The sequence below is a fragment of the Magnusiomyces paraingens genome (genome assembly GCF_902498895.1).
Source record: "Magnusiomyces paraingens strain CBS 517.90 genome assembly, contig: contig1, whole genome shotgun sequence".
NCBI classification, from domain to species: Eukaryota; Fungi; Ascomycota; class Dipodascomycetes; order Dipodascales; family Dipodascaceae; genus Magnusiomyces; species Magnusiomyces paraingens.
The window spans coordinates 2,108,785-2,132,629 of NW_022474067.1; the positions used below are offsets into that span (position 1 = coordinate 2,108,785).

General features: G+C 34.7%; 9 protein-coding genes across 9 annotated transcripts; 5 read left to right on the forward strand and 4 right to left on the reverse strand.

Annotated features, from left to right (window-relative positions):
• Positions 1–606: 606 nt before the first annotated feature.
• SAPINGB_P000616 (uncharacterized protein) lies at positions 607–1,275 on the forward strand (the record flags this gene model as incomplete). Its single annotated transcript, XM_031995339.1, has 1 exon — positions 607–1,275. The coding sequence occupies one exon, from the start codon at positions 607–609 to the stop codon at positions 1,273–1,275; it is 669 nt and encodes a 222-aa protein (XP_031851230.1).
• A 2,099-nt stretch (positions 1,276–3,374) lies between these two features.
• Positions 3,375–5,606, reverse strand: SAPINGB_P000617 (uncharacterized protein; the record flags this gene model as incomplete). The annotated part of the gene is made up of 1 exon (XM_031995340.1): positions 3,375–5,606. One exon carries the CDS (start codon positions 5,604–5,606, stop codon positions 3,375–3,377), a length of 2,232 nt encoding a protein of 743 aa, XP_031851231.1.
• Positions 5,607–6,017: 411 nt separating this feature from the next.
• On the reverse strand, positions 6,018–8,594 carry SAPINGB_P000618 (uncharacterized protein; the record flags this gene model as incomplete). The annotated part of the gene is made up of 2 exons (XM_031995341.1): positions 6,018–7,198; positions 7,253–8,594. The coding sequence occupies 2 exons, from the start codon at positions 8,592–8,594 to the stop codon at positions 6,018–6,020; spliced, it is 2,523 nt and encodes an 840-aa protein (XP_031851232.1).
• Positions 8,595–8,765: 171 nt separating this feature from the next.
• SAPINGB_P000619 (uncharacterized protein) lies at positions 8,766–9,272 on the reverse strand (the record flags this gene model as incomplete). The annotated part of the gene is made up of 1 exon (XM_031995342.1): positions 8,766–9,272. The coding sequence occupies one exon, from the start codon at positions 9,270–9,272 to the stop codon at positions 8,766–8,768; it is 507 nt and encodes a 168-aa protein (XP_031851233.1).
• An 898-nt stretch (positions 9,273–10,170) lies between these two features.
• On the forward strand, positions 10,171–10,976 carry SAPINGB_P000620 (uncharacterized protein; the record flags this gene model as incomplete). The annotated part of the gene is made up of 2 exons (XM_031995343.1): positions 10,171–10,260; positions 10,728–10,976. The coding sequence occupies 2 exons, from the start codon at positions 10,171–10,173 to the stop codon at positions 10,974–10,976; spliced, it is 339 nt and encodes a 112-aa protein (XP_031851234.1).
• A 1,527-nt stretch (positions 10,977–12,503) lies between these two features.
• SAPINGB_P000621 (uncharacterized protein) lies at positions 12,504–13,109 on the forward strand (the record flags this gene model as incomplete). Its single annotated transcript, XM_031995344.1, has 1 exon — positions 12,504–13,109. One exon carries the CDS (start codon positions 12,504–12,506, stop codon positions 13,107–13,109), a length of 606 nt encoding a protein of 201 aa, XP_031851235.1.
• Positions 13,110–15,610: 2,501 nt separating this feature from the next.
• SAPINGB_P000622 (uncharacterized protein) lies at positions 15,611–16,783 on the forward strand (the record flags this gene model as incomplete). Its single annotated transcript, XM_031995345.1, has 1 exon — positions 15,611–16,783. One exon carries the CDS (start codon positions 15,611–15,613, stop codon positions 16,781–16,783), a length of 1,173 nt encoding a protein of 390 aa, XP_031851236.1.
• Positions 16,784–18,235: 1,452 nt separating this feature from the next.
• SAPINGB_P000623 (uncharacterized protein) lies at positions 18,236–20,239 on the reverse strand (the record flags this gene model as incomplete). Its single annotated transcript, XM_031995346.1, has 1 exon — positions 18,236–20,239. One exon carries the CDS (start codon positions 20,237–20,239, stop codon positions 18,236–18,238), a length of 2,004 nt encoding a protein of 667 aa, XP_031851237.1.
• Positions 20,240–22,879: 2,640 nt separating this feature from the next.
• On the forward strand, positions 22,880–23,830 carry SAPINGB_P000624 (uncharacterized protein; the record flags this gene model as incomplete). The annotated part of the gene is made up of 1 exon (XM_031995347.1): positions 22,880–23,830. The coding sequence occupies one exon, from the start codon at positions 22,880–22,882 to the stop codon at positions 23,828–23,830; it is 951 nt and encodes a 316-aa protein (XP_031851238.1).
• Positions 23,831–23,845: the final 15 nt, after the last annotated feature.

The window sequence follows — 23,845 nt, forward strand, 5'->3', positions numbered from 1 at the left end:
TGATTTCATATTTAAACTAATATCTATCAAATATATAAATGTATTGGAATACTTTGACATGATTATTCGTGCTTATTTTTTTACTTACCCATATTTTTTGTTGTTCACTAAAAGTTTTTTTTTTTTTTTTTTTTTTTTTTTTTTTTTTTTTTTTTTTTTTTTTTTTTTCTATTCTCTTGAAAAATACATGCTTACGTAACATCACAAACTTTAAAACAAAATTTTCTTTTAGACATTTTCCTGACCACCACAGCTCAACATTAAGATCTAAGGAACTTGAATAATAAAAGAATCAAAAGTTCTTAGCAAATCAAAAAACATAACAATTGATTAAAGATGTAAAAAGTGATTCGACCCAGGATCGAACTGGGGACGTTCTGCGTGTTAAGCAGATGCCATGACCAACTAGACCATCGAACCGTTATTGTTAGAGCCCATAGGCAATGAGGCCCATTTGTAGTATTGCAAATATTTGCAATACATTGTAAATTTGAAATTGAATCTATTATAAATGATGTGACTATTACCAATGAAGGTAAAATTGAAGAAAATACCAAAAGCTTAAGCAACATATTAGAAAAATGTTGTAATTGGGCTAAATCAAGAATGACCAAAATTGATTTGGGTGATAAATTGGGTTTTATTCATTTTACAAAAAATGTGAAACCTAAAGATGAAAAAGTGCAACTTACTTTACCTAATGGAGAACTTCGTGAACCCCAGAAGGAAGTTAAATTGCTTGGAATTACTTTGAACAATCTGCTTGATTTTAAATCTCATATTTTGAATAAAATCAATAAAGCAAGAAAAGCTGTTGGCGCTATTTGGCATCTTGGAGGCGTGCAAAAAGGTATGCGAGGGTCTGCAGTCAGATCACTGTATATTGCTTGCGTGAGACCAATTGTTGAATATGGCTTAGAAATTTGGCATCATAAAATCTTGAAAGGAGAAATCCACAAGTTGGAAGTAATGCAGAACATGGCTTTAAGAAGAATTGTTGGTGCTTATCGCACAACTCCTATTGCGGTATTACAAAAGGAAGCTGGTATAATGCCATATAGTATTAGGCTAAAATTTATGGTGGCACGAAAAGCTATTCGTTTACACCTAAATATTAGCAAAACTAATCCTATTAATGGTCATTTGTTAACATTGATTGAGAAATCTCCAATTGCAAAGCTAACCACGCTTTACATATTGGCGAAAGATGATAGAGACTACATGATTAAAAAGGATGAAAACGAAAATGCAAGAGGGTTGAACCTCTTACACTGAAACAACAACAGAATCAGACGATTGGAATTTTGAAGAAACAAGCAATGGAAGAATGGCAGGAAATGTATTGGAACAGCAGTAAGGATCTGTGGTATCATAATATCACAGTGGAGTCGAAATGTACTGATAATCTTTCCAAAATGGTTACGGGAGTGATCATGAAGAAAGATAGTCGAAGGATCTTGAGTAATATTACTCAGTTTCGCACAGGCCATGGCAACTTTGGCGCATGGTTTAAAAAGTTTGGAATTGAAAAGGATAGTTACAACTGCAAATGTGGAGAGCTGGAAACAGTTCATCACATTTTAGTTGAGTGTCCTTTGCTTGAAGAGGAAAGAAAAGGACTGAAACGGATATCTCCAGAGATGGACATGTCGACTCTCTTAAACAGTTTAACTGGCTTACAAGAGATTGTAAGCTTTATCTCTGCTTGGAGGGATTAAGAAATACAATTACAGCGTTGATGAAGACAAGTGGAGATAGGTTGGGAAGGTTTGGTTATTTTTAACCCCCTGTTCCTCGTAAGCTGGCATCAGGACTTATTTTCGGGCTGTTGGAGATGCAATGTTGAAGCCAAAATTAAAAGTTTATTATCAGAATGAAAAAATATATAGTATGGACAAGAAGGATAGCGCAGATGCTGATGTTATATAATTCTATAACCCTTGAATAAAAACAAACAAACAAACATGAATCTATTATAAAGTATAGGAAATAATTTCCAAAAGGCTAAAGTATATTTGTTTAGTTTTAATTAATACTGAGTGCTTTTCTGAGATGTTTTCCTTTCCTGAAGCGAAGGTACGAAGGTATATACCTCAATTAAACCTTCAAGCTATCCTGTTGAGAAGAAATAACGACTCTTCAGTTTATATTAATTAACCCGCAGAGTGATTACAGTGTTTATTTTAATTGGAAAAAATATATATATGTCCGTAAAGACAAGTTGTTAGGTTTGAGACAGACAAACTGGTTTTCTTTTTTTTCTATTTTTCTCGTAAGCTGCAATTTAAACCCATCTTCCAGGATATCTGAAAGGCAAATATTAAATCTACCCGCAATAAAAAAAAAAGATACACCAGTGAGAAAAAATCACCAATGTTAAGCTTTGAATTAAAAAATCTCCATAATTTAAGCTACTTTTAAAAATATCTTAATAAAAATTGATAATTAAAAAAACGGCTATCTCAAAAAATGAGGCTTTATTCTAATTTATTGTTTTAAAAAAAAGTTAATATTATCTTTTTTAAAAAAAGTTTTGAGCGATTTGGGTTCAAAAAAAAAAAAATAACCAAGGACTGAATGTGTAAATACTAAACAATTGAAATAAGATAAAGAAAAGAGAGGCTTATTCAGATAATACAAAAGAATAAAAACCTCTAATTTTTCCGTTTTTTTAACGGCTTTTTGTGTATGTAAGAAAGAGATGAGGTAAATAAAAAAAAATTTCCGGTGAAGTTTCCCAAGTTCCGCTGATTAACGTAATCTTGGAGATTTTTGTATGGGCTTCTGGGTAAAACAAACCATTGATTTTTTTCCGGGTTCCTATTAAAAAAAAAAAAAAAAAAAAAAAAAAAGAGAAACCAGGTTTTCCAGAAAAAAAAAATTCATGATTAAAATGTCCTCTGAATATCATTTTTTTGGTCTATCGAAAATTAATTTTATTGTTCAACAGCTACTAAACCTCCTTCGAGTTTTTTTTTTTTTTTTTGACTTTATTTATATTTTTTTATTTTTTTCTAATTCGTATTGAACAATTAAAAAAAAACAAAAGAAATCACTTTATAAAAAAAAAAGTCTTCACTTCACAAAGCATTTATACATAAATAAGTCGTTATTTGTTTTTTTACAAAACCAAACTACATATTCTGTAAATCGAGATCAAGTGTAGAATAAAATATTTTTTATGAGAGCTATTTTATATATGTATACTTTTATCAAAGAAAAAAAATCCGGTAATAACCCCCATCAACCGGGCCCTCATTTTGTCATTTATCATTTACAATTCTCCAATCTTTTAATGTGCAACCTCACCAAACATCCTTTCTCTAATATTAATACCAATAAATAAATAAAATACAAAATAAGCTAACCTTTTTCTATATCCACCCACCAAATTGGCCCGTGACCCATGAGCCTTCGTTTCTGACTATGCTCTGCATGTCCTCATCAGTCAGCGGCTGGTCTTTGGCATAACAAAAGTCGTACAAAAACACGTGCGACTTTTTGCAGCTTCCGCGATACCGCTCATCCACCGTTGCCGGCGTTGCAGCACCCTGTAAGTGATACCGCCATCCGGATCGGTTGCTTGCACCAGGCGCCGGCGGTGTTGGTGGGTGATTGGGTGAGTGCGAAGGCTTACCGGGCGATTCATTAGTAATGGAGGCCGTCAATGCTGTGGTTGTTGAGGCACTAGAGATTCGCGTAGTTGTTGAAACATCTGAAGTCCGTTTAGTGCTCGAAGAACTGCGAGCGGATGAGCTGCTGGTGCTACCATTCCTGCTGGTGCTACTAACAGAGCCGTTGCTGTTACTGCTGCCAACAAACGGGCCAGGTGGGGTGCCTGCACGGACATAGTTTGTATTATTGGGGAGGATTCCGAAAAACGGACAAACTGAAAATACACCGTCATCTATTATTGGCAACGACTCGTCATAAATAGATCTGAGAACCCCATCCTTGTCGCAGAAAGTGGGGTCTGTATCAACGAAATGGAGAAGGGCTTGTTTAAGTTGTGGCGGACGATGATGAAGAAGGAAATTTGTGAGAGCCAGAGATGAGTAGAAGCAGACCTCGGAGCGTTCTAATTTAAAGTACTCCAATGCGCGGAGATCCGGGAGCACGGAGAAAAGAGCGTCGTAAAACATCATTTGAATTGCGACGCCGCATTCGTATCGGAATGTTTCAAAGATTTCAGTTTGCAGGCTATTTGAAACCTCGGTACAATGGATGAAGCTTGCGACGGGATCAAGGATTTTAGAGCTAAGAATGTCGAAATCGACGCCAAGGACTTGGCGGATTTTCCAATTGAAACTCTCAAGGTTGAGTTTGCGTTGGAGGTCGACGAGTTCAAGCTCGCAGACAAAGGTTTTGGCGTGGAACTTTTGGACAACACGGGTGCAGTAATTTTGAATGTCGTAGTTGTACATGAAGATGCGAGTTTCTTGTTGGTTGACCTTGAGTTGTTTCAAAGACTGGAGTTGTGGAATAGCTTTGATGAAGTATGCGAGAGAGAGGGTGAATTCGCAAATATGGACGTTTAATGATTGTAAGGAGGTGGACAGGGGGGTGAATCTAAATGCAGATAGATTACTGTGGAGTTCAATTGTCATACTTGTAGCTCGCGGGAAGATGCAGTGACCTGAAAGCAGGTCGTGTGTGCTTGTGACAAAGGAGGTGACTTGTGGGACAAGGAAGGATTTGAGTTCTGAGTCGTAATCACTTGGAAGCGAGGTTTCCGAAATTTTAAGGACACAAGTTTCGATATCTGGAACAATTTGAAGAAGTCCATCGTTGATTGCATCTTTCCAGTGGCTTAGAATATCCCAGCTCATGTGGATTCTCAGGTCGCGAAGCTTTTTAGAGTGGGAGATTTTCTGCATGATATCTTTGAAGTTGCGGGAATCGATGAAATGGGATATTTTGGCCACTTCGAGATTGGGGAACTCAACAGCAATGGGCTCATCGATGTTCATGTTGCGATCAAACTCCAACTTGGTGATGGAATGGGAGTACTTTATGCGGTGAATGAAGGTAAATGGTGTGACGAGTTTTGAGATTTTAAACATAATATCGAGTTCGAACGGGTGTAAATCGGTTTGCTGAGTGAGCCGTCGCTCGAGGTCACAGTAGAATGGTGAGTCCAGGAATCCCTGGACTGGCGATATACTTGCGGAGAAGGAGACTTTAGCCAGCCACCAAAACACTATGGGGTATTTTCTATGGATTCTGAAAACGTCTTGTTCGAGCAATTTTTCGTAAACATATTCGGTTCCGTCTGGGTCCAATTCGCTTTGGAACCAGAACCGGACGTCATGAACACTATTGCTAGGGAACCACGAGTACCGTTCTGGAGCCCACAGTAGCGCTGCTGGAATGAGCACGCGCTTGTTTTCGCGAGGAGAAGGTTGTCTGGTAAAGGCAATGTAGGAGGTGGCCCGGAGATTAGATTCGAGAACAACTTCACAGAACCGCCATGCGAGTCGGCGGTATTGGACCTGGAGGACGGTGCTACATTGGCTGAGGGCCTGGCGGTCGTGGCAGGAGAGGTAGTTTGCTAGTTGTTCGTGGATTTCAGTTGGTAGCAGTTCGAAGAAGGAGATGTTGAGCATGGTTGTTTGAAAGCAGCAACTGAGAGTAAATGAGGGGATGATATTTAGAAGGAAAGAATCAACATTATAGATTTAAGAAACTTTTTTTATTATAAAAAAAAATTAAAAAAAAAAAAAAAAGGGCGGGCAGGTAGTCAGAAGATGGCGCGAGGCACTTTTTTTTTAGACTTTTCAGTGCCAGTCTGTTTTGCACACAACCACCCAACCGGTCACCAGCCGCCGATAGCATGTGCGCGCAATTGCCGGCCGGCGATGGTTTTGAGCTCCACGTGAGAAAAAAAAAAAAAAAAAGAGGTGTTGAGATTTTTATTATTATAAGCTAGAACAAAGAGAATTATTAAGAGTAAATATACCTCTGAAGATCTTTTCACCCCCAAAGTACTGGGATATCTAGAAGGATCTCAATAAATCTCATATAAAAAGCCAGATGCCTGAACGAGAGGTTTCAAATGAACCTCTTCCATCACCTCCACGACCTATATTTGTGCTGCCACCTTGCTGTTGCCGCACGCGCATCCGGCCGTTGGTCACGAGCTTGAGCACCATCATGAAAGCCCCCGCAGCCTCGCGCCGCGACGTGGTGCCCACAGGGAAAAGCACATCAAACGGTACAGGGTCTTTACTGCCCACAATGTGATTTCTATTCAACACTGCCAAGTTTCTACTGCCTCCCTCTTCAAGACTTTCACCACTACTGTCACTAGTTTCCAATACACTAGGTGACGGCGACTGTGAGTGTGATCCGACCCGCAGTCTTTGACGGAATTTTGATGATGACGACGACAATGGTTGGTGATTGGTAATTTTGGATGCCATGCGTCGTGTGTAGTTAAAAAAATGACGCTCATTGTTGTACCGGTTTTTCTTTATTGGCGCACCAAAAATACCTTGGCGGTCACCACCAAACTGAATTGTATTATGACCGCCTTCTCTCTCACCATCAACTGATGAGTTGTCTTCACCACTGCTTGACTCGTAAAAGTTGTCAAGGACTACATCCAGACCCAAGTCACCATTTAGATCAAGTTCAAGATCAAAGTCAAGATTATTGTTACGACCAACGTTATGATGAATAACTGAGTTATCATGAGCGTCGTAATTATCATTATAAGGCTGCTGCTGGTCCTCGTAATCCCAGTTAAGATATGCATCTCGATTTTCGTTTTGATCAAGGTGCGGTGTCGGTAATTGTGGAGCCCGGCCTTCTCTTTGATCTTTGAGCCGTTGATATGCCATTCGCATAATCTCTGAACCATCAGCTTCATCTTCTTCAATGTCATCCAGGTTGTTAACATTGATTCCAGGTCGCTGAGAAGTTTGTCGAGGTATAATGGGCGAGGGAATATCAAAGGGCCCATTACTGAGTGATCTGTGGTGATGGTGGTGATGAGGGTTACTGGAAGAATCACTACCGATTCGAATAGGCTGGGGGGAAAGACCAAGACTAAAGTTGCGTGGAGTGGAGTCAGGACCACGCCCAATTTCAATGTCAAGGCTGGGTTGGCGGGAAGCTGGGACTAGAGGCCCAGCAACAGCAGAACGGCCTGTTTCCAATGGTGGAGACAATGATACATTTTCCAAGGGAAAAGTGGCTATTTTATTAGTCGGGAAGTTTTGATAAGAAAAAAAAAAAAAGAAAAACTTACCAAGAAATCTTCCAAAAGGATGTAACCCCATGGATTTTTGCAGCACAGATTGTACGGTGATTAGTCGATTCTGCTTTGTTTCGAGTCTTCGGCGTTTGGCTGAGTTGAGAGCAGTCATATTTGTGACATAATTTTCTCGGAATTCCCTTAAAATATCTGAAGAAAGCCCAATTTCCTCATCATAAGGGCATTTTCTAAGAACTGGACCAGTTCTAGCAGGAGCCGGAGGTTGTGTTGTTGTTGCTGCTGCCACTGCAGCTGCTCTCTCAGAGAGTGAAGAAGAATTGTTATGGGCATTTATGATGGACTCAATGTGTTCATCGAGACGTGCATTTTGTGTTTCGGTAAAAGCCGTGGATTCTTCTTCTCCCTCGGGGTTTCGTGTGGTGGGGTTGGGGACCTGTTGGAGCGGCGGGAACATGTCGTTAAGATCGGGGAGGTTGTTGTAATCAATTTGTTCTTCATCTTCTAAGTTTGCAGGAGGATTAGGATCTTCTCCACCACCTCCACCACAGCCATCATAGTCATCATTTCGATAATCTTGCTCTTCTTCTTGATTGTAAAGATCTGAAGGTCGATTAACGCGAGCTTGAGCCATAAATTCAGCTCCATCAACAATTTCGTCTTGATCATTGATTGCATCCAGCAGTCGACGGGTTTCATTCCCGTTTAAAGTACTTTGGGATGAGTTGAATGAACTTGGTCTACCTGTGTTATTATCGTAAAATTGAAGCTCACCGTCTTCTCCAAATTCAAACCCCAGATCAATAGCAAGTGCTTCATCTTCTTCATTTAGGAGGAGGTTAGTATGGACGGCCCGGAGATCAGGGTCTTCATCCATATCTTGTCCCAACACATTAGGTAAACGGTTGATGGAATGGAGTGTAATATCATTATCATCTTCTTCACCATGTGGAGCAAGAAATGCTGGGAACGGGTCCATGGGGAGTAGGACGTGGTCAATGTTAAAAGTGTTGAGGTCATTTCTCAAGACAAGAGATGATTTTTTAGCTTTTGCCATTTTGGGGTCGAGTGTGATGAGGTTGAAAATGTTTTCCATTGTGATTTTGGAGCGCATTTGTGAGACGTCTGTTAGAAGGTAAGAGATTTGCTGTTGGTAGACAAGCGATACTCCGTAGAGTAGGTTTGATGAGAGCCGTAGAGCGAGAGGCCCATCTGGGTTGATGATTATTCTACAAACACCAGAGATTTCTGTGGCCAGGATATCTTTGCGGGAAAGTTTGGCAGAGGCGGCCGAGGGTTTATTCCCAAGGGTAGCCATTAGCCAAATGGTTGACAGGCCGCTTGACCTATTAGTAAGGATTTCTGGAGAGAAAAACATTAATGGATGATAAAGAAGAAGAGGAAGAAGAAAGAAATGGGGAAATGACATGGTTTATATATGTAAAGATTTATTAAAAAGAAAACAATAGGGGGTATTTACAAAAGATTAGAGGTTTGACAAGATGAGATTTTTAACATGATGAGATTTTTGACAATATTATTAAAGCCATTAGTTTTTCTCATTTTGTTGAAGTTTGGCCCACTCATCCTCTGTTTTTGTTTTTAAAGACATTGAATGAACACCGTTAGGCATGGCCATTTCCTCTTTAAAAAGGTTATAAACTTGTCTGTGGCGGGCTGGTTGAGGTTTGCCCTTGAAAGCGTTTGAAACGATTTCAAGGCGGAAATGGGACTCGACTTTGTTTTCCGAGTTACGTCTGGCTGCATGGTGTGCATGGAAGCGAGAATCATTGTAGATGGCAAAGTAAGAGGGAGCGAAATTTTCTTGAACACGCTGGATAATTGTAGTTGTGATGGGGCCTCCATCGGTGTCGCCAATAGGTGTTGTTAGTGGTGCTGAAGATTCTGAAGTTGTTGTAGAAGTAGCGGTAGAAGAAGCTGAAGAAGAGGATGACATTCTAGAGAAGATTGGGTTGATTGAGTAATAGGAGAGTCTTGTTGGAGAAGAACGAGTCAGGCGAGAGATTTGGGTTGATGATTGTTTAAGAAAGTTCATTTGTGGTGGTGGTTGTGTAAGTTTTGTATTATTTATATAGAGAATATTTATATATTTTTGGTGATGATTGGATTTTTTTAGATTTTCAAATTTTTTAAGGTGTTGAGAAGGAAACAAAAGAAGGAAGTTTTCTGTTTTTTTTAAAAAAAAAAAAAAAAAAAAAAAAAGATAAAAAGTGAAATGACGCTTAGAAATCAAAGCACTAATAATGGTTCATGTCACTTTGTATGTAGTCACGTGAATGGATCCGAATGAAGACCCGATTAATTAAAAAATAACCCGGTGTTTGATTTAATGCGAGTCGGGACTTGATCAGTAGCCTGGCTTTGTTTATTTTAATTATTATTTTTAATTTAATTTAATAATGTGTGTAAAAAAAACTTAATAATCAGAGGGGTTTTTATGTGTGTGTGTGTGTGTGTGTGGCAAGGCCAAGAAAAGTTTTGTGCCAAGGCTGCTGCTTATGTGTGACGCTAACAGTTAAATATACAATTTATCTTAAAAGACAGGCAGCATAAAGTCAGTCAGGCAAAGCTTGGAATTTGTGTGGTGGTGGGTAATCATGACGTGGTTCTTTTTTTTTTTTTTTTTTTTTTTTTGTGAGTGTTAAATAAATAAATAAATTAAATTTAACTAAAAGTTAATTAATTAATTAATCACACACAACAAACAAAATATTATCAGTGCCACTACCACCACCAAAATAATTTTTTTTTTTTTTTTAGTTTTGGCCACCTCCACTCAAACAAACAAACAAACAAACAAACAAACAAAACACACAGCCCTTTTTTTTTTTTTTTCTTTTTTGCCTTCTTACCATCACCATCACCATCACCACCACCACCACCACTACCATCACATATATTTATATACATCTCTCTTTACAAAAATCATAAAAATGGCTTCCAGTGTTCCTTACGACCCTTATATTCCTCAGCCACAGGCACAACAGCCAACAGGCAATAACAAGACTCAGGATATCCAAAATGTATGTCTATTTTTTTTTTTTCGGTCTTTAATCAAATGAAACAAAATATTTCTCTCGTTATCTCTGATAAATATATATATCATCAGGTCACACGTCTCAGTTTAATAAATACACGCAACGACAACAACAACAACAACACCACCAACAATAACAACAACTATCAATATATTTGCTTTACGACTTTTGATATTTATAAAAAAAAAATTATTGGTATTATTGTTCAATATCATAATCTTCACCATGAAAAAAAAAATTGTCCTTATTACGAATATACCAAGTGATATCTACTACCAACTTTATTTTATTTTTTTTTATCAAATGGACCCCTTTTTTTAATATATACTACATAAATAACTGATCATGACCATTATGATATTTATCAAAAAGATTAATAACACGAGATAACGCGACCTATTTTTTTTTTCTTTTCTTTTGTTTTTTTTTATCATCTCTAACATACTCTTTAGGAAATCAACCAAACAGTCGATGTGATGCGCGCAAACATCAACCATATGGCTGATAGAGGTGGCCAGCTGGACGCACTGCAAGACAAGACAGATAACCTGGCGGTGGCAGCTCAAGACTTTCGACGAGGAGCCAATCGTGTGCGCAAGCAAATGTGGTGGAAGGATATGAAGATGAGAATGTGTTTGATTGCAGGTGTCATTATTTTGATTGTGGTTATTGTTGTTCCCATTGCTGTGCACTTTTCTTAAAAGAAAAAGAAACAATTAACAAAAAGAAGAATGAACGAAGAATGAACGAAGAATGAACGAAGAAAGAAAGAAAGAAAGAAAGGAAGGGAGGAAGGAAAGAATTAAATCAACAAATAATGATTTTGAAGTATGACGATAAGAATTCAATTAAAAAGAGAGAATGATTAAAAATCATTAGGTTTTTTTTTTTTAAAAAAAAAAAAAGAATGATGATGAAGAAGGAAGAAAAAACTATGACGAAATACTCAGATGCTACAGGCTCACATTCCCCTTTTTTTATATTTTTCAAATTTTTTTTTTATACAAGAAGCATCTTTTTTTTTTTTTTCATTTTTAATTTAAATATATTTTTAATAAACGACTGCAATGATTTGATTTGATTTGACAATATGTGAATGTGAATAGATAATATTATTTATCAGATGTAAAAAAATGAAGCCATAATTTTTTTTTTAACAAACTATATTAAATTTTCTTTTTTTTTTTCAAAGAGAGCTGGAAAATTTGAAAAAAAAAAAAATACAGATAAATTGAGCAATTATTTCCCCTTTACAATTACTAGGATTTTCGTATATAACACGGCCACCCCATTATTAAATTTTTTTATTTTTTCAAAATTAAAAAAAAAAACGCAACCAAAAAAATAAAAAATAATGCTCCAGGAGGGGTTCGAACCCACGACCATCGCGTTCCTCACACGATCGTGACATTTGCATAGAAATTCACATTTGAACGGCTATAAGCACGAAGCGCTAACCTCTGCGCCACTGGAGCCTGTTTTTAGTTTCTTCCGAGAAGAAATTCTCAATTTATTGTTACTGTTTTATTTTGGTAAATTTTTTTTTTTTAAGGTTAAAAGTTAAACCCTTGAATAAAAACAAACAAACAAACGGTTAAAAGTTATTTTGTAAATTTTTAATTATAAGGTTGGTTAGTTAGTTTTATTTATTGAAATTTTTTTTAAAAAAAAAATTAATTTTGTGGGGAAGAAAATAATAATTAATTTTCTTTAAAAGCTCTCTACCGTAATTTTTTTCCCCTTTTTTTTTTTCTTTCCAAAATCAAAAATTTTTCAAAATGTTCAGAATTGCTGATGCTTCTTTTAATCTATAAATATATTTAATAAATTATTAATAAATTATTAGTGAGTGTGAACTTGCTTTCTCACGTAAGTTCACACTAAGTTCTAGAAAACAAACAAAAAAAAAAAATAAAAACATGGGATATGACTTTAGTTTTATATTATTAATTTTTTTTTTTTTTTTGACACTCAACACACAAAACAAAACAATTCAATGTTTACAAACAAAAAAATAACACTCAATTGACAGTTAAAATAGCAAAAAAATATGCGCTAGCCCGGACTCGAACCGGGGACTTGACAATGGGAACGTCAAATTTTACCCCTAAACTACTAGTGCTCCGGTACTTTAAAATATTGTTTTAAATATATAAACTTACTCTAAGTAAGTTGATTAAATTCATAAAAATGTTGGTTTTTTTTTCAAGTTGGAAGTAATGCAGAACATGGCTTTAAGAAGAATTGTTGGTGCTTATCGCACAACTCCTATTGCGGTATTACAAAAGGAAGCTGGTATAATGCCATATAGTATTAGGCTAAAATTTATGGTGGCACGAAAAGCTATTCGTTTACACCTAAATATTAGCAAAACTAATCCTATTAATGGTCATTTGTTAACATTGATTGAGAAATCTCCAATTGCAAAGCTAACCACGCTTTACATGTTGGCGAAAGATGATAGAGACTATATGATTAAAAAGGATGAAAAACGAAAATGCAAGAGGGTTGAACCTCTTACACTGAAACAACAACAAAATCAGACGATTGGAATTTTGAAGAAACAAGCAATGGAAGAATGGCAAGAAATGTATTGGAACAGCAGTAAGGATCTGTGGTATCATAATATCACAGTGGAGTCGAAATGTACTGATAATCTTTCCAAAATGGTTACGGGAGTGATCATGAAGAAAGATAGTCGAAGGATCTTGAGTAATATTACTCAATTTCGCACAGGCCATGGAAACTTTGGCGCATGGTTTAAAAAGTTTGAATTGAAAAGGATAGTTACAACTGCAAATGTGGAGAGCTGGAAACAGTTCATCACATTTTAGTTGAGTGTCCTTTGCTTGAAGAGGAAAGAAAAGGACTGAAACGGATATCTCCAGAGATGGACATGTCGACTCTCTTAAACAGTTTAACTGGCTTACAAGAGATTGTAAGCTTTATCTCTGCTTGGAGGGATTAAGAAATACAATTACAGCGTTGATGAAGACAAGTGGAGATAGGTTGGGAAGGTTTGGTTATTTTAACCCCCTGTTCCTCGTAAGCTGGCATCAGGACTTATTTTCGGGCTGTTGGAGATGCAATGTTGAAGCCAAAATTAAAAGTTTATTATTAAAATGAAAAAATATATAGTATGGACAAGAAGGATAGCGCAGATGCTGATGTTATATAATTCTATAACCCTTGAATAAAAACAAACAAACAAACAATTGGTTTTTTTTTTTTTTTTTGGCAGGGAAAGGGCTGGATGGTGTAAAGGATAACACGTTCGCTTGAAAGCGGAAGATACTGGGTTCGGTTCCCAGAATACCCCCTTTTCCTGAGGATGTGTACGGGAGTATACACCTAGACTGAAAACCATAGGCTACCCTGGTTACAGGAATGCCGACTCTTCTGTACAGTCTAAATAGCCTGCAGGTGATTGCGGGCCGTATCTCTGACGGAAGAGATTAAGAAATACATGGGCGTCTGTGAAGATAAGTGGAAATGGGTTGGGAAGGTTTTGGGACCGACAGACTGGTTCTCCCTGTTCCTCGTAAGCTGGCATCAGGGCCCATCTTCCGGGCTACCGGAGACGCACAGAACAGAAACCACCCGTACTAAAAAGGTACAAATGAAAACCGGCAAGTCACATAGTCAGACAATAAAAAGGATAGCGCAGATGCTGATGTTATATAGTTCTATAACCCTTGAATAAAAACAAACAAACAAACAAATGCTTTTTTTTGTCATTATTTATTTATTTTCTTTCAATCATTGAATTTTATAAAATCAAAACTTTATAATTTTTAAAAGAAGATGAAGGAAAATAGCTGAAATGTGATTTTTTTTCATTTACTTTCCATTAATATTTATACAATTGACTTTACCAATTGATAGTTTGGGATAGTATTAATATATACGTCTACCCTTATTATTATACTATCTGAAAAAAAAAAATAATTCACATGGAGGTATATGACCTTGTGCCTTATTAATTTTTTTAAACAATGATATATTTTCCCATTTATTCCAGTTTCTTTTCTTTTTTATTTCTATTTTTGTCAATTGATTTTATCTACAAAATATCTGTGAACATTTAATGTTACTAAAAAAAAAAAAAAAAAAAAAAAAAAAAAAAAGGAGGGCCCACTTATTGATGATCGATCGAATATGAAAGCCAAAGAAAATAAAAAAAATGAAATGAAATGAAATAAAAAATAAAAAAAATAAAAAAAAAAATAAAAAAATAAAAAAATAAAAAAATAAAAAAATAAAAAAATAAAAAAAATAAAAAAAAGAAAGATATGGAACGTAAATTTATATCTACAAATACTCTGATTGATTAAAAGCAAAGTCGACGACGTATACTTTTTTTTTTTTTTAATTCTTTTGATATTAAAGGAGAAACCATTTCATCTCCTTGTTCCAGAAAAAAAAAAAAAAAAAGTTAACGTCAAGTATCTTAACTTAAAAAAAAAAAAAAAAATCAATGGCAAAGCCACCATCAGAAGTTGTAGGGGGGAAGTAAAAAATAAAAGGTTTTCTATGAAGTTTTTTTAACAAAACAAATCTTTCAAAGTTTTCCTTCTTTGATAAAAAAAAAAAATAAAAGGGCTCAAAGTCACCTATTGGAAACAAATAAAAAAATACCTGCAATATATATAAATACAAATATATATATATATAATTATAATAAATATAAACAACCCTTAAAACTTTACGGTCCCTTTCGTATTTCGTTAAAAAAAAATTTTTTTTTACTTTAAAAGAACAGTTGTTCATTTAAAATCGTAACTGAAATGGATTTTGAAAACCCTTTGAATTTCAATTTTTTTTTTTTTTTTTTTTGAATTTTCTTACCCATTTTTTTTTTTTTTTCAACAACAACAACCCACCGTACCTTTCATTTTGATCTTTTTATTGTAAATATAAACCCATTTTTTTCTTTTTTTTTTTCATTCTTTCTTTCAAAATTCTTCGTTTGTTAGCAGGGTTTTTTAAAAAAAAAAAAAAAACCAATCCTTCCTATAAAAAATATATATATTTGTTTTTTTTTTAGTACACTCAGCCACTAGTAAATAAATAAATCTTAATTCTTACAAAAATCAGTCGCATAAAAGAGCTCGATTGATATGTAGTTGTGCTGATTACGTATGGAACACACAAAATTGTTATTTTTTTTTTCTTTAAAAGTATTTAAATTCTCAACTTTCTCAATCCCCCCCCCCTTTTTTTTTTTTTATTCCTTCTTTTACTTTTTATTATTATTTTTTTTTTCATGTCATAAGCCACTATTTTCTATTCTATTCTATTTTTTTTTTTATTTTAAAATAATCCTCTCCAAACAATGAGCAGAGGAATCATTAGATCAGGCCGAATGGCCATCCTACTTCTAGTAGTCATTTTCATCATCTATGAGTTCTCTTACGGTCATTCACTTGCAATTCTTAGTGAATCAGACAGCTTCAAATACTTTCGACAACGAATAAAGGGTGACTCCGGTTCCCCTGCCACAAACCAATATACTGACATGACATCGCCCATTGGCAAACCATACGAACGTGCAAATGCCACGTTTGTCACTCTTGCACGTAATAGCGACCTCTATGCTTTACTTGACTCGATTCAATCTGTTGAAGACCGTTTCAATCGCAAATTCCATTATGATTGGATCTTTTTCAATGATGAAGAGTTTGATGCTAAGTTTAAGGAAGTTATTGGAGACGTTGTTTCCGGCTCAGTATCATTCCACACAATTCCAAAGGAATTCTGGGGGTACCCGGACTGGATTGACCAGGAAAAGGCGGCAGCTGGAAGAAAGGAAATGCAAGAAAAGGGAATCATTTATGCAGAATCAGAATCTTACCGTCACATGTGCCGCTTCGAATCAGGATTTTTCTGGCGCCACCCAGCCATGAATAAGTACCGCTACTACTGGCGTGTCGAACCTGATGTCAAGTACTTTTGCGACATTGATTATGACATTTTCAAGTTTATGGAAGACAAGAATATCAAGTATGGGTTTACAATTTCTCTCTACGAGTTTGTCGAAACCATTCGGACCCTATGGGATACCACCAAGAAGTTTTTGGAAACACACTCCGAGTACGTGGCCAAAAACAATCTTCTTAATTTCATTTCTGAAGACAAGGGCGAGTCTTATAACTTGTGCCACTTTTGGTCCAACTTTGAGATTGCAGACATGGATTTCTGGCGTGGAGAAGCCTACACGAAATATTTTACATACTTGGACAAGGCCGGCGGGTTTTTCTACGAGCGTTGGGGTGATGCACCTGTACATTCTATTGCTGCTTCGCTGTTTTTGGACAAGTCAGAGATTCATCATTTTGAAGATATTGGCTACCGTCATGGGCCATATACGAGTTGTCCCTCGTCATTGAGTATGCGCAAAAAGGGTCATTGTACGTGTAATCCAGATCACAACTTTTCATGGGACGGATACTCATGTTTTAAACAGTATTACCGGGCTCAAGAACAGACATTGCCCAAGATTTCTTAAATGGAGGAGGGAGAAAAGAAGAAAAAAAAAAAAAAGAAACAGGTTGACTTATTTATATCTGAGACTTGATACCATGAATTTTTTTTTCATAAAAAAAAATAAACAAGGGATAAAAAAGCATAAATTACAAGGCATATTGGATGATCCTTTTCCAGATATACTTTGAAAAGAGAAAAAAAAAAGGCGATTGATGAGAAAAAAAACATTGGAGACGGAATTTGTCTAGCGCAACTTTAAAAAAACGAGAGAGAGAGAGAGAAAAGACGAAACAAAAGGTTTTTAAAAGCAATCAAGATAAGTTTAAATTTTGCTATTAATAGTAAAGGAAAAAAAAAAACAAAGCAGGTCTTTAAATGGGGAAATTTTTTTTTTTTTTTTGTTAAAAAAAAATTATGATAGAATAAAAAAATAAAAATAAAAATAAAAATTGAAAATGAGTTTTAATGTATTTTATTATTTTGGTGTTTTTTTTAGTATTGAACAAAAAATCAATGAAGTAAGTATATATATAGCCCGAAAACGGAGGGGGTTTTTTTTTTTTTTTTTTTTATAAACAACGAAAAAAGAAAAAAAGAAAAAAAAATAATGGGCATGAAGATACAAAATGAATATAAACAAAGAAAGAATGGGGGAAAAAAAAAATAAAAAATATAAAAAAAGAAGAAGAACAAGAAGAAGAAGAAAAAACTGGATAAATATTAGAATTAACCGTTTTTTTTTTTTTAAAAAAAAAATTCTCTTTGTTTTCATTTACAACAATCTTAAAGAAAAAGGAAACAATTTGACTTCTGTAAGCTCAAAAATCGTATTCTTTAAGTTGATTATAAAGACTTATATATATATATATATAGTTTGAGAACTTAAGATACGTATCGAGTATACTCTAAGACATTTTCTTGACATGTTTTAGTATTAAAAATACAGATCCTCCCTCAATTGCTTTTAAAAGAAAAAAAAAAAAAAGTCAAAATTCACAAGCAAATTAGTCAACAATTTCAAATCAATTAGCTATTGCTAAGTTAAATACAAAGTACCCGATTGATTGATTGATTTAATAAAGTTTTTTTTTATTTTAAAGGAACTCTTGTCAGTTCAATGTGTTTATTATTATAACAAAATTTTTTTTTTTCAACCTAAAAATAACCAAAAAGCACGTGAGTATGATGTAATTTCTATTATTAATAAAGTTTCATTAAATATCTATAGACATTTACATTTCTCAGGGTTAGGGTTCGATGGTCTAGTCGGTTATGGCATCTGCTTAACACGCAGAACGTCCCCAGTTCGATCCTGGGTCGAATCATTAAACTTACATCTTTTTGTTACTATAACATCTATTTGCATATACTATCATTATTATTATTTTTTTTTTTCAGTCGTTACAAACTCACCCAGCCTCTTCCATCCTTCTTTCTTTAATTTTTTTTTTTATATATTCTCTCTTCTTCTCTCTCAAATCCATCCATCAAAAGACCCATCCGTCCAACCCCTTTTGTCTCTGTTCCCCAACACAATTGCATTCAAGTCAACAGCCCCAGGAACTGGCTGGTCTCGCGCACGCACATAGTCATACAAAAACGTGTGACTCCACTTATACTGCAAGTCGAGAGATTCCTTGTCTCCAATATCCCGTGGGACACCTCGTTTTTGGTAACACCAGTAGTTGCGCGCACCATTTTTGCCTACATTTTCATTGTTGGGAAGCACACCGAAAAATGGAGACGAATACACACCCTCACGGTCTTTAAAGGCTCGCGCGTTGCGTGCTGATATTGACTCTGTCCCATGAACCTGGGCATTAATGTCCTGGAAATACAATAGTACTTGCCTCACAGCATGAGGCGGATTGACCAGGTATTTGTACAGTGATAGACTTGCGTAAAAGTAAGTGTTTGGGAAAGTAAAGCTAAAGTATTGTAAGGTGTGGACATTTGGGAGTACTTGGAACAGGGCTTCGAAAAAACACGATGAAAAAACAAAGTTGTAAAGCGGCTCCATATGTTCCTTGCAATTGAGGGTGCCACCACCTGTAGCCTCGAGTAGCTCCGCATACAGTTTAAGGGGGTCTGTGAAGCGGGTCACAAAGTATTCACTGGTGATACCAAAAGCTTGTTGCACCCATTCGAGGTTTGCTCGTGGCTTAAAGATATCGCAGAGATCGGCAAGGCCTTGAGGGGAGTATGGTCGAGATGATGATGCGTGTCTTGAGACTACTTTTGAAAACATTTCTTGGGCCTTTTCATTGACCATTAGGATACTTTTATTGTACTCTTCAATTTCAAAGACACGTAGCCGCAGTTTGGGCAGCAACTGAAGCAATTGGTAGCTTGCAGTGCTGTATTCAATTTTGGGCAACCGCAGGACCGCCAGCGATCCTGCAATTGATGTAAATCCTAAAGGTTGCTCTGTAAATCCAACTTCTGTGGAAAGAAATGATAATCTAGGGAAACTTAGCCCAGTGGTGAAGACCCCCTGGGAATCAGGCAGCACCAGTGCTGTGACTTGTGGGATGATCAAAGATGGGTTGAATGGTGTTGGCAAGGTGCCAATGCTGCTTGTTAGAGTGATGCAACAGTATTTAATATCTGGGGGTAATTGGTTGAGCCCCGTGGTAAATATTAGCAACCATTCGTCATTTTCGTTGCGTATACTTAATTCGACTTTTTTCAGCCGATGGGATTTACTTGCAAAGCTCAGTAAGACAAGCAATGATGCTACGCAGTCATATTTACTAACTTTTAACGACTCGAGGTATGGAAGTGGGGCTATTGCTTGTTCTGCAAGATAAGAAAAGTCCTGGTCACTTCGGATGTCAATGTGTTTGATATGATGTCCATAAAAGAGAAGGTCTCTAGGTTCGTGGATGCGAAACAGTGCTTCGAGGACGTTTTTATGGCACATGCATTTTAATGAGAGATAAAACTTTGAGTGGAAAATCTTTGGTAATGACGAGATACCGCCTGAGAAGGAGATTTTTTTAAGGAGTGGGTAGAAGGTGCTTTCTGGGAAAAAGGATTCGACTAGTTCTGAGTAGACAAACTTCATTGAGCGCATACTCCATTCCCTTTCAAACCAAAAGTATATTTCTGATACTGCTGTGCTATGGAACCAACTATATCGGGCTGGTTTTCGTAGGACATTTAGCGGTACCAAAGCCATGTATCCGTGACCGACAGCACGGGGCTCGCAAAAGTCATCTAGGTACTGTTTGAGTGCCCACAATTTATCTGGGAGGACTACTATACATGCGCGGTAAGTTAGTGGTCCGTAGAAGTAGCGTAGGGTTGCTGATGTACAAGAGACGGCAAAGCAATCGCGCGAGGATAAGAATTGTGCGATTCCCTCGTGGGCTTCACGTGAGAGAGTATCGAGGCGAGCCTCGGATGCTATACTTTGTTGGCTTGAGCGGGATTTTGTTTGAAGTTTTGTTACGAAGATTGAGAATCTGCGGGCCATGAGAGAGAGAGAGAGAGAGAGAGAGAGAGAGAGAGAGGTGGGTTTTTGCGGGGAGGGGGGAGAGAGAAGGAAGAAAAGATTTTTTTTTTTTTTTTTTGAGAAATACCAAGAAGGAAGTAAAAACTGGGAAGAAAGAAAAAGTAGAAGAAGAAGAAGAAGGGGATACCAGAGACCAAAAATAAAAATAAAATAATAAAAATATATATAAAAAAAGACCTTTCTTGAGTGTTAATGACGGAATTTGTACATATATAGTTGTTGTTTATATATATGAAAATAACTTAGTTTGGTATAGTTTAGAACGCAGTGGGGCTGACGAAGAATGAGATTTTAATATTTTAATATTAATGGCAAATATGAGATTTAGAAAGTCAAGTAAGTAGGCAAATTTGCAACGTGCAGAAGCCTTTTGCTTTCATAGGCTCTGGAGATCAGAAAGCCGCATTAGAAGATGAAGAATAAAAATAAGAATATGAAGAATATGAAAAATATGAAGAATATGAAGAATAATAATATATAAGAAGAAGAAGAAAATATGAAAGAATTATAATTGAATTTTTTTTTTTTTTTGTTTTTAAAAGTCAGCAGATTTTTATTAAAAAAAAATTAAATATATATATATATAAAAGTGTGATTTTAAAAGGTTCATTCAAGTAATGGGAAAATATTTTAAAAGATTTAAATAATAAAAGAAAGAAAGTATTTTGGTTGACATTTTTTTTTTTTTTTTTTGATGATAGAAAGTAAAATTTAAATAAAAATAAATAAAAATAAATAAAAATAAATAAAAATAAATAAAAATAAATAAAAATAAATAAAAATAAATAAAAAAAAATAAAAAAATAAATAAAAATAAATAAAAATAAATAAAAATAAATAAAAATAAATAAAAATAAATAAAAATAAATAAAAATAAATAAAAATAAATAAAAATAAATAAAAATAAATAAAAATAAATAAAAATAAATAAAAATAAATAAAAATAAATAAAAATAAATAAAAATAAATAAAAATAAATAAAAATAAATTGAAAATAAAAATAAAGGAATTTCTTGAGTTTTTATATTTTAAAAAATTTATAATTATAATTAAAATTAAAATGTATTTTTTTTATTTTATTTATCATTTATTTTAAAATAAAATAAAAAAATAACTCAAAATCTTTTTCCAACATTTTTCGAGGAATTTTTTTTTTTCAAAAATTTCTTTCTTATCCATCCACAGCAAAAAAAAAAAAAAAAAAAAACAATAAGTTATCTTAGAAATTAACAATTGATAAAAAAAAAATCAATTGATTTAAATTTTATTATTATTGTTATTAAAATAAATAAATAAATAAATAAAAACATTTTAATTCAAATACAATAACAAAAAAAGTTTAAAAAAATATAAAAAGTTTAGCGTCTTCCCTGCCAGGGGTCGAACCTGGAATCTTTCGCTATGTAACCATTAATGATCGTAGGCGAACGCCTTGCCATTGGGCCACAAGGAACTGACTTGTTGTAGAAATGTAATTTTTAATTTAATTTATATAAACTAAAGTAAATATTGTAAAATATCCAAAAAGGGGTTGAGGGTTTAAGAGTTTAATCAATTTTAACATTTGAGTAGATAAAAAATCATACAATTATTTTTATTAAATTATTATTATAATTCTTTTAAATTGGAAATGAAAAAAAAAAACTTTCTTTTAAAGTTTTTAAGAGTTTAAAGCACAGGTTAATTTCAGTGTACAAAAATAAACATTAGTTGTTAGTGACATATAAATGAATAAAACTCTTTATATATATAACTTTTTATTGATTATAGCTATAATTTTGTTTCTAAACAAAGATAAATATTTGCATCTTTTTTTTATGGACTTAATAAAGAATTCATTCAGATATAAAAATTATTTTTTTATTTATTTATTTATTTTTTTGAATTTTATCAATAATCTATGATTAAATTTGTATTAAATGTTAAAAAAAAAATGAATCATTAATGATAAATGATTTTAATTACTTGACTAATTATCTTATTTTATAGTAATTTTTATATATATATATATTTTAAATAAATTGTATACTAAGCAATTAATTATTTTTTTTATTATAATATTTCTCTTATTATTATTATTATTATTACTATTATTGATATTAATAATATTGATATTGTTGATATTGTTGATATTCAAAATATTCAAAATATTCAAAAAAAACAAAATTCAAAATAATTGCATACCACTTTGCCTCTTCTCAAATTTATCCACGTGACCAATTTCTTTGTTACAAAGATATTTTTTTTAATTACAAATATTTTTTATTTATTTATTTATTTATTTATTTATTTTTCACTACCACCATTAAAATCATTAAAATTTTTTTTTTTTTATATACTAACAAAAGCAATTATTACTCATAAATATAATAATTAAAAAAAAAAATTAATAAATAAATAATAATAATTAATTAATTAATTAATTAAAAAAAAAAAGTTATCATAATTGCCCATTTCAAGTGTGCCATCCACCAATTCTGAAACTTTTCTTCTTAATTTTTTCTCTCTCTCTCTCTCTTTTTTTTTCCCCTTTACCCCCCCCCCTCCCTCTCTTCTATCCTAACAGGTATACCCATCTTGATCCCCATCATTAACGCAACAATGACCGAAGAAGAACTAGTTTTTGATCCTTCCATCAAAAAGAAGAAAAAGTCCTCCAAGTCTAAGTCTAAGACTATCGAAGCCGAACAACCCGAATCAGCATCAGCACAGGCTTCAACTGATGCAAATGGTGCCGATGAAATTACCGACCTGATGGCTAGTCTTGCCACGAAAAAGAAGAAAACTAAAAGTAAATCTTCTGCTTCTGCTTCTGCTTCTGCCGCTGATGAAGAATCAACTACTACTGAATCGCGGCCTGATTCTGCAGCCGACGGCGCTACTGCCGGTGGCGAAGATGCCCCCCTCTTTGACGCTAAAAAGAAGAAGAAGAAAAGCAAGGCTGCTGCCGCCGCTGACTTTGATGCTCTGCTGGAAAAGGCCGGTGTTTCCGAAACTAAAAAGGAAAAAAAGAGTAGTAGCAGTAGCAGCAGCAGCAATGCTGTCAAGGAAGCTACACCAGCCGTCAATGAGCGTGGTGAGCGGGACTTTACTTACCCAGAGCTTTTGACCCGTTTCTTTAAGATTCTCGCAGACAATAACCCTGAACTGGCCTCTGAACGTCCAGACCAGAAGTACAAGATTCCTCCTCCAGAGGTCAAGCGTGATGGTAAAAAGACTTTGTTTGTCAACATTAAGGAAATCTCCGACCGCCTACACAGACCCACCGATCATGTCACCTCCTTCTTGTACGCAGAGTTGGGTACTACCGGTTCCGTCGACGGTTCAAACCGTTTGGTCATTAAGGGCCGTTACCAACAAAAACAAATTGAAACCGTCTTGCGCAAGTACATTGTCGAGTATGTCACTTGCAAAACTTGCAAGTCCATCAACACCGTCCTTAAAAAGGAAAACAGACTGTTCTTTCTCGACTGTAACTCGTGCGGATCTCGCCGCTCTGTTTCCTCCATCAAGACGGGTTACCAGGCTATTATCCGCAGACAAAAGGTTTAAAACCATTATCAATTG